At 45.2% G+C, this 9,539-nt stretch overlaps 1 protein-coding gene across 1 annotated transcript in view; it reads right to left on the reverse strand.

The window, feature by feature from the left end:
• LOC102369559 (atrial natriuretic peptide receptor 2-like) overlaps positions 1–9,539 on the reverse strand; it is a 49,090-nt gene that overhangs the window by 16,752 nt on the left and 22,799 nt on the right. Inside the window, exons 8-13 of the mRNA XM_025205747.1 lie at positions 9,438–9,510; positions 8,448–8,595; positions 5,847–5,933; positions 4,124–4,267; positions 3,049–3,170; positions 1,564–1,705 (exon numbers count right to left, since the gene is read on the reverse strand). Of these exons, the coding sequence (XP_025061532.1) occupies positions 1,564–1,705; positions 3,049–3,170; positions 4,124–4,267; positions 5,847–5,933; positions 8,448–8,595; positions 9,438–9,510 (716 nt within the window). The remainder of the gene's footprint in view (positions 1–1,563; positions 1,706–3,048; positions 3,171–4,123; positions 4,268–5,846; positions 5,934–8,447; positions 8,596–9,437; positions 9,511–9,539) is intronic.

A 9,539-nucleotide genomic window follows, 5' to 3' on the forward strand; every position in this document is an offset into this window, starting at 1 on the left:
CTGGCTCGCACATGGCGACCCAGATGGGATCGGGAGAGAGCTCGCACATGGCGATCCAGGCGGGATCGGGAGAGGGCCCGCACAGGGCGAAGAAGCCCTGGCCTGGCAGAGGGTCTGGGGGCTCAGCCCTGGGTAGCAGCAGAGGACAGTAGAGAAGCTGGCTGGGGGACGAGGGTGCTACAGTACAGCGATAGATGGTAGGCCCTGGTCACAGTCTACATGTGCATTTGAGCACATGCAATTACTCTGTTGTAGGATAGTATTTGTCCCAGACAATACTGTCCTACAGTGGAGTTAATTAATTTACTGGACCCTAATACTGGCACACATGTGATGCTTTACTGGGGAGCTAATTAATCAACTCCAAAGTAAAGCTCATGTGTAGATGTACCCTATTTAAACCATTTTAATATTACTGGGTACATCTACACATGCAATTAGTACATAGCAATAAATTCTGGCACAGTTTGCACCGGAGCTTATTCTTCCCAGGCGCAGTGTTTACATGTGCTCTCAGGACTGCAGCATGTTGAGCCAGGGCAAAGCAGACCCGGGCTAGCAGGAGACCTGGGGGCATCAGCCTGCCAGATCAGGGCTGCTTCACCACAGATCAATGTGCTGCAGAGGGGCTAACCAAGGCATAAGAATGCTATAGTGTGGGGTTAGCCGGTAGGCAGCCCCCACACTGCAGAACCCTTGCGCCCCAGCCAGCCCTGGTGACAGTCTACACATGCACTGTAGTGCATGTTAGTGCTATCTGCTGTAGGATAGTAATTGTCCCTACAGTGGAGTTAATGAATTTACTGTGCCCTAATGCAAGAACGCATGTAGATGGTGACACTTTACTGCACAGCTAATCAGTCAGCTCCATAGTAAAGTGCACCCACTGTGAACTAAGTACAGTAAAAGCTCCATTAACTGGCACCTTACAAACCAGCACGTTCTATTAACTGCCATGCCGGCTTGTAAGGTAAAATGAAACCGGAAGTGCCCACCGTGGCACTTCCGGTTTCTCCGAGCCCCCACAGCCCGGGGCACAGAAAGCTGCACGGGGCCCACCTCCCTGTCTCTCAGGGCCCATGGGAGGGGCGGCGATGCCCCGGATGCGGCGGGAGAGGCGGCAGCCCAAACAGGCAAAGACGCCTGTTCGGGTTGCTCAGTTAACAGGCATATTTTGTTATCTGGCACCCCCTATTCCCCACGGGTGCCGGATAACAAAGCTTTTACTGTAATATTTTTTCAACAGAAAAACACAAAAGAAGCAATACTGTTAAAAAGAGAATAGCTGTAAGACCTATCTTTTGATTGCACTTGCACTAGTGAAAAAATATCAAAAACATTACCCTGGATTTACATCAGCTTCAACAAGCTCTAGAATTTTACTTCCTATCTTCAAGTAGAGGTCCCTTTAATAGCTAAATTATTCTCTAAATGTGAATCAATCAACTTTTAATCACAATCAGTCAAATTCTCCTCTGATATAATGTTGGAAGTCAATTCAGCCCAGTTAATAACAAAGGATATTTGATCACAAAGGAGGACACATGAAAAGTTTATCGTCACCTGTACACATCTGCCATAGGAGTAGGTTCAAAGTTCAACAGTGAATGCATCTCAGGTGGCAAATAAATCTGTATCAAATGCTGCTGATATGAACTAGAACCCCCAGAGGAATCTTCTTTCCTGTAAGACTGCAATCCATAGTCTGTCACAGAAGAAAGAAAGAAGCAAGTCCTCAGTAAAGATTATGTTCTTTCCTGAAACACCTGTAGTACTAAGTTGCAACATTATTGATTTAAATGAGTTTATTGTGGAAGTAAAGCCATCCCAGTTTCAACCTAAAGAGTTTGGTGGGTGGGGGGAGGTGTTTCTACTCAAACGTAGTTGTGAACACAGGAACTGGAAAGCAAGTGTTGGGTGAGATTACCCAGATAGTATAACTGAGCCTTTTGATCCACTCCACATTGAATTCTAGCCTAAAAACCAGCCTATTCAACCGTGGCAGCATCATTTCAGTGCAAGACAGAACCAGTGTTACAGTCTTTTGCAGCACCCACTTCCTTGCAGGCCATGTTGAAGATGTCCAGGTATAGTTTCAGTTTTTTGGAGCAATTAGAAGCCAGCAGAAACGGGGTACTGAACCTACACATACTGGCCCCAGGATTAGGGGAATATAAAGGTAAAATGTGGAATACCGGGGCAGGGGATGTACAGTAACTTTAACACTACTTTTGGAGCCAACCCTCTGTTCTGTACGGTATAAAGCTCAACTGGACCCCTGGATCTGACCCTGAATTGGGATGAGGAGCCCACACTCAGCCACAGGGTAATCTCAGGCAACAACATGAGAAAAAATACTTTTACTTTCATTTTCTAGAAACAAACACTATTAAAATTGGGAGTGGGGGAGGGTAAGGTTTTTGGTTCAGACCCATCTCTAATCAGGATATTCTAGTAGTCTCATTTTTTAGACTACAACCCAAGTTTTACCCTTAGCAAGAAAGTGGCAAAGTTGTTGTCTGAAACCACTGAGATCGAGTACACTGTGATCAGTTAAAGTCTCAACAGTTCTGTAAGTCAAATTATCCTCTATGTTACACTGGCCAACACCACTGAAACTGGTAGGCCCTCAAAGAAACAAGACTGGTTGTGTTGGTGTAAGGGAGGGAGAATTCATCAGACTGTCCCTAGTTTTCTTTTACCTTTCCCTATTAAAGTGTCTTCAGGTTTACCAGTCGTCGAACATCTTTTAGTGTTTCATGCTGATGTCTATAATGAGGTTTCCTTATGAATCAAATAGAAGATGAGGTGGATTTTGCCAAATCTGATGATGTCTGACTCCATCTCTCATGGTATATGATATATGCAAGAGGGGCACACATTCAATGGGAGGACAAGATAATATAATGGGTTTGCTCTGCCATTGTTTACTAGTAATATAGGCTGTTTCAGTTAGTATTCCCATCTGAAATGTCAGATTGCAGTACTGCTGGAGCAGTGTATAATTGGTTTACTGGACAGATTGCAAAATCCATCCCTTCTCTTTACCTGCGATTTTACAAACCCATCGGTCATCAATCACACAATTACTGGACTTCAGCCGTCCATGATACATTTTATGTTGGTGAAGATATGCCATTCCGTGGGCAATGTCTGCAGCAAAGGAAAACCTGAAAGGCACAAAGTTACTATTAACAAACTAGTGTCCTTGTGAACCAAATCCTCAGTGAGGGATTTGTTAAAAACCTATTGAAGTCAATAGAAGATTTTGAGACTTAAGTAGCCTTTGGATCCAGGCTCCCAAGGCTCAATTCTGCAAAGTGCCAAAGTAAGGACTCCTGTGAGTTGCTGAATGTCCTCAGTTTCCCCTTAGGTGACACACCAGATGGAGCACATGGTACTCAGCACATGATAGGAGTGTTCATGTTCTTGAAGGTTTTCTCAGTAGCTTGTATGATTAACCTCTGGCTACAGACATGCAGACGAGGAGCAGATTTCTAAACTTCCTTATTTAACATGGAATGGCTATTTTTAAAGAGATTTTTTGCTGTTACCCTGAAGCAAAGCAAAGAGAATGCACAGCTAGTGGGAATAAGGGGCAGTATGTATTTATAAAATAAATGGTTAAAGCAAAGAAGTTGTTTTTTTCTGTATTCCTTTGAAATCCTTTGAGCCTCTTCTGTGTACATGTGTCTTTTTACAGGTAACTAATAATGCTCACAGTATTCCTTTCAGTGTTGGACCTGTATTGCTCTTTTACACAGTTTAAGTCAATAGAACATCAGAGTGTAATAAGTCTATATAACATCAGTGAAAGAAAGGAAGCTATGTGGGATCCTAGACTTCACATGGCATCATACCATAAACAGAGATGTAATGAAAAGGCTTGGGCTCAGCAGGAGTAATGTGGAATATAAGGATATCCCTGAGATAGGTCAGGGCAAGGATCAATGGGCTTTCCTTTCTCTTTCATTTGCAGAAGTGTGGTATCTTCTGATCTACAACACATCACAGACTCATGTACTCCATGACTTTATCTATAATTGGCATCCTATCTGAAACAGAAAGTGTCACCTAGCAGTGCTACTTGTGTCGCTTATCTTTTCCAAAGTCTTGTTTTTACCTGAAGCCCCAGTTTAGAGGGATGTCTTCATTGAGCAGAACATCATTCAGGCTCCCTTTTGGACAGTATTCTGTCATAATTGCAATGTTTGGCACCTCTACACAACCTCCGACAAATTTGCAGAGGTTGGGATGATCAAGTTCTCTGTGAAGAAGAAGCACAGGAATCACATCATAGAACCATAGATTCATAGAAAATGAGGGTTGGAAGGGACCTCAGAGGTCATCTAGTTCAACCCCTGCTCAAAGCAGGACTATCCCCAACTAGATTATCACAGCCAAGGCCTGCCTGCTCCCACATCTCTACACACTGCAGAGCCTCTGCACTGAGGCACCCTGCATCCCCAGCCTGCATCCCCAGCCAGGCGCTCCCTGGGTTGGCTGCTCCCCTGTCTCCTTGTGTCTCCGCATGGGGGCTCCACTGTGGAGCCCCTGCACCGAGGCACACTGCACCTCAGGCAGCTGCAGGTGTACTGTGCCTTGAGACAGGGGAGCAGGGCTGCCTGCTCCCCCATATCCACATGCCTCAGCATGGGGGCTCCATCGCATCATGTGCTATGGGGGGAGAAAGTGGTGGGTAGCTGACTGGGGGACAGGGTGCCTCAGTGCAGGGTTAGCTGGCAGGCCTGTGCTGGCCTCCCAGCTGGGAAGTGGCATGTGGAGACAGGGAAGCAGACAGCCCAGGGCTGCCTGCTAACCTGTCGCTGCACACTATGGAGCCCCTGAGCTGAGACACCCTGCACCCCCATTTAGCTGCTCCCCAGCTGCCTGGGAAACAGCGTGCCTTGAGATGGGAAAGAAGGCAGCCCTGGGCGACCTGCTCCCCATCTCTGCATTTGTCCTGGCGCATGCCACATTGGTGTGGTTTGCACTGCTTTTTCAGGTTTCTTTTTTTATTGCTACCAGGAAATCCTGGTTGTGAATTTTGCCCTGGCACTGCAAATAAGCAGCACCGTGCACAAATTAACATGCAACTCATGGAGTTTGTGGGGCTGCAAAGAGGTAGGGTCTGGATCCAGCCTTGCTGGGTAACTTGCTTTACCACCGTCCTGGTGAGAATTTTTTTTCCTGATATCTACCCTAAACTTCTCTTGCTGCAGCTTGAGACCTTTGCTCCTTGTTCTGGCATCTGCCACTACTGAGAACAGTCTAGATCCATCCTCTCTGTAACAACCCTTCAGGTAGTTGAAGGCTGCTATTAAATCCCACCTCAGTCTTCTCTTCTCCAGACTAAATAAGCCCAGTTCCCTCAGCCTCTCCTCAGAAGTCATGTGCCCGAACACCCTTCATTGGTATGAAGATGTGGTTCTTTGCCATATTTTTTGAGTTTTTTGTGTTCTTGAATATTCACAAAAGCATCTTCAATCAAGGTCAAATAAATGCACTGCAATAAAACATTTGGAGAAAAAAGAAGATGAACACAAGTAACAATAGGCAGGTCTAAATTTTCAGTCAAAGATGTACTAAACCTTAGGAATCTATCAGCCTGGCATGGGGAAGGCGCATCAGTGTTTGTAGCCAATAGCACAGTGATGATGATCACATTTAGTTACCTTTGACCTGAGGCCTAAATGATCAGATATTTACAGCAGAACTGAGTGGGTCATCTTTTGGAATAAGCCTGGAACAAGACTCAAAGTCATAACAAAATGTCTTAACTGATCTGCCACCACATCCTCCTACTGGTGCTCTCATAGCAACCTGTATTCAGTTTAATTGTTTACCTCACTTGCTTTACTTCCTTCCGTATGGATTTGGACAGAGTGAAAGTCTTTTTCATTATTTTCTTGATGGCGACTGTCCTTCCATCACTGCAACAAGACCAAGATGTTTTTGTAAATGCTGTAATCCCACAGTGATTCACTGTGGAATTTGGGGATGTTTGGAATAAAAATCTGCAGAAAATTACACATTTTGAAGCTCATGTCAGTTTCTCTATATATATTTGTGTTTCCCAACCCAATAGGTAAATTCTTCCCATTTCTACAGGGGTCACTAGACTAGCACAGAGCAGATTGGAGAGGTGTGAGGCAGAAAAAAGGAGCAGTGGGACCAGGAAAACTGGTATTCCCCTAGTCAGCACGTGGGACACAATGGTAATTAGCTCCTTACTCCACTTTCCCTCACTTTTTCAGCAGCTTCTAATGCAGTCTGCTAGAAGAATAGCTAATGTAAGCAGGGCTGCCATTTAAGTTTGTCACTCCAAATTCTCCTCTCATCTTCTGTGGGACTCAGCATGGTATTCTACAGTGCAGATTGCAGTGTAGTGTAGAGAAAAATATGTTAGCTTTAAGTAAGCTAGCCTGGATAACTGAAACAGTCTAGCCAAGGAAGCTCAGAGCTGTGTGGTCTACCCTACTGGGGTAGCTGGCTTCTGGATGTTCTGGACAGCATTTTTCCTGGGATGTGAGAGGGGGCACGAGAAGTAGGGCCCTTGTCCATCAAACTATTGGAAGTAGCTGCTCTACCCTGAGATGTTTTGTATGGGTATATCATGACCAAGATCAACTGGTGACCTAGTGGTGAATACTGTCTTCAATTCCCAGTCCTGCAAACTGGTTTAAGGATCCAGTTTATAGATAACAACAATGTAGTATAGCATGTCATTCCTTTGTTCTAAGACCCTAACTGACTTCTACTTAAATTTTACAGATGGACCTGCAGTAGAGCCTTAGGTTTAAACACACTGAGGTATTGAAAGGCGCTTGTACATGTGACACCACTAACATGTACACATGATGAAAATATCACTTTGTGTGGCTTAATGGCATCACAATGTACATGTGCAAGACTTTTGAGGGGTTTTAAATGACTTTGCATTGTTGCAAACTAAACTACACCTGGATGTAGTTTAGTTTACAACTTTGCAAATTGCAATGATGCTGCTGTCAGCTTGTCCCCTGGCCACAGGAGAGGCAGGCAGGCTCTGCCAAACAAAAGGATTGGGCCCCTCTCTGCTTCTCTTTCTGGCCTGATCCAATTCCTCCCTGAGCCTTCTGGGGCTTCCAGTGCCCCATGCATTGTCCCTGCCACCTGGGACTGCCTGGGAATGGGATGGCTTGCCTGTGGGGCAGTGCGGGGAGGCAACAGGAAGGGGGCTGGGTGTGCTGGCATCTGGAGAAAGCAGCAGGGACAGTGCACAGGGCGCTGGAAGCTCGCCAAGCCTGAGCTTCCACTCTGGGCTTCCAGCACCCTGGCACTGTCCTTGCTGCCTTCTCTGGCCTCCAGCACACCCAGCCACCTTCCTGCTGCCCCAGAGGCAAGCCAGCCCATTCCCAGGCAATCCCAGGTGGTGGGAAGGCAGTGGGAAAAGTGCACAGGGTGCTGGAAGCCCCAGCAGGCTTGGGGAAGAGTTGGATCCAGCCAGGCACTGCCTCTGAGCTGGGGCAACACCCGGCCTACTAGCAACCCACCAAGGCACCCCGAGGGAGGGGCACCACTGCCGCGGAGGGAAGGACAGGGCCCCTAGTAGCTCAGGGGCCACTTTTCCTGCAAGCAGCTCACACCTCAGCTGGGGACAGGCTCCAGCTCCGACAGAAAAAAAAAAAAAAGGATCGGGCCCCCTTGTCATAACATGATGGAAAAATTGAAACGATTAGTCCTCAGGGTTTTATTCTACGCCCCATTGTTTCAATTTATGGGGCACAGAATGAAACCTTAGGGATTAAACCCCCATCACATGTATACGCACCTGAGAACATTTATAAACTGAGCTATGACTTGCAGCAATCTCATCACTATTAAAAATCTCATCAAGAAAAGAAAAGGGGGCAACCAAAAATAGTAGTCACTGGGGTGGGTATGGGAAAATCCCTCATGCAGAGCATGGTAAGAAGCTCATGTTATCATACAAGATCATATGAAACAAGGGCTGGAAGGGACCTCACAAGGTCATCTACTCCAGCCCCTGCTCAAGGCAAGGTCATCTCTGACTAAATCATTCCAGCCAGGCTTCTGTCCAACTTGCTCTTGAAAGTTTTATGGATGGAGAGTCCACAACTTCTCTAGGGAGTATGTTTCAATGCTTGACTACCACCCTAGTCAGAAAGTTCCTCCTAATCTTCAGCCTAAATTTCCTCTGTTTCAGCTCGGGGCCATTGCTTCTAGACCTGTTCCCTACTAATGCAGAGAAAAGCCTGTCTCCATCTTCTCCATAATCATCCTTTGGGTACTTGAAGACTGTTATCAAAATAGGTTAGGGGATGGAGAATAACCCATTGTATTACTTGCACATGGCAATATGGCAAGGAATGACAGTCTTCTTGAACATGTGTAGCTATAGTAGAGGGAATAACACAGAAAGAATGATTGTAAGCTAAGCCTACTATATTCCGGTCTGTGTGAAGTACTGCTTTCTGGAGGTGCTGACAGCTGCTGTGCAGGAGCTCAGTGCAGTGATACAGCTGGCATTGGATTCACTGGGTGCATGGGGCACACTAAGGATGCTACCCATTGCAGTCCATACCATGCGATCTAAATTGAAACAGTAAATGGCCATTGAGACACATGTGACTTTCAGGCATATTTAAATCATACACACAGAGGAAACTTCGCTTCTTCTCACACCAGAGTCTGGTCTTGTGTATACTTGTAGTAGAACTGCTTAATTGAGGATCTGACTATTAAAGCAAATGTAACATCAAGTCCCTGAATTTATTATGGCTCAAAGCCGTAAATTAGTGACTTCTCCCACTAACTCAGCAATTGGGGTAATGCTGTACCACACAGAGATACTTACACTAGCTCAGGTGAGTTAGCTTCAGTATAAGAAACAGACTAGCATCATTAGATCCTCCTAGGCCAAGCAGAGGACCATGCTATTTTAACTAGACTACAATATAAAGCTAACTCAGCTATCTATACCCTACACGGTATTGCACCATACAGGCATTTCCATAAGTCAGTTTCCTGGCTCTCAAAATGATCAGCCCCCAGTGACTGACATTACCAGCATAGATACAAGATGTTCTCTGTTGAGTCCTTACTAATATTCTGTCGAGATTTGTTTTAAATGAGCAGGTGTGATGGGCTTTCCATCTACTTCCAGCAGATCATTATTTTACTGCATGACAGATCCATGTCATAAAGTTTTTTTTTGATAGTCAATCTAATTATTCTCTTCTTTTATTTCATCCCCTTAGTGTAAGAAACTTTAACATCTTTCCTTTCCTTGGAATTTACACTTCTTTAATCAGAGCTTGTCTTGCAAGTCATATAATCCATCCATCTGGCATGCAGACACATTTATGCATTTGATTCACTTATACAACAAAGTAACACTGCTAAGAATGCAAAAATCCCCAGTATTTACAAACCTTGTCTGATGTGGCGGAAGTCTATAATCCAGCTTTCATCCCAAAACATCTTTTGCTTCTGATATTGAAACCACTACAGAAGACATAACAGGCCAAATTCAT

This window comes from Alligator sinensis, unplaced genomic scaffold (genome assembly GCF_000455745.1).
Source record: "Alligator sinensis unplaced genomic scaffold, ASM45574v1 scaffold649_1, whole genome shotgun sequence".
In the NCBI taxonomy this organism is placed as follows: domain Eukaryota; kingdom Metazoa; phylum Chordata; order Crocodylia; family Alligatoridae; genus Alligator; species Alligator sinensis.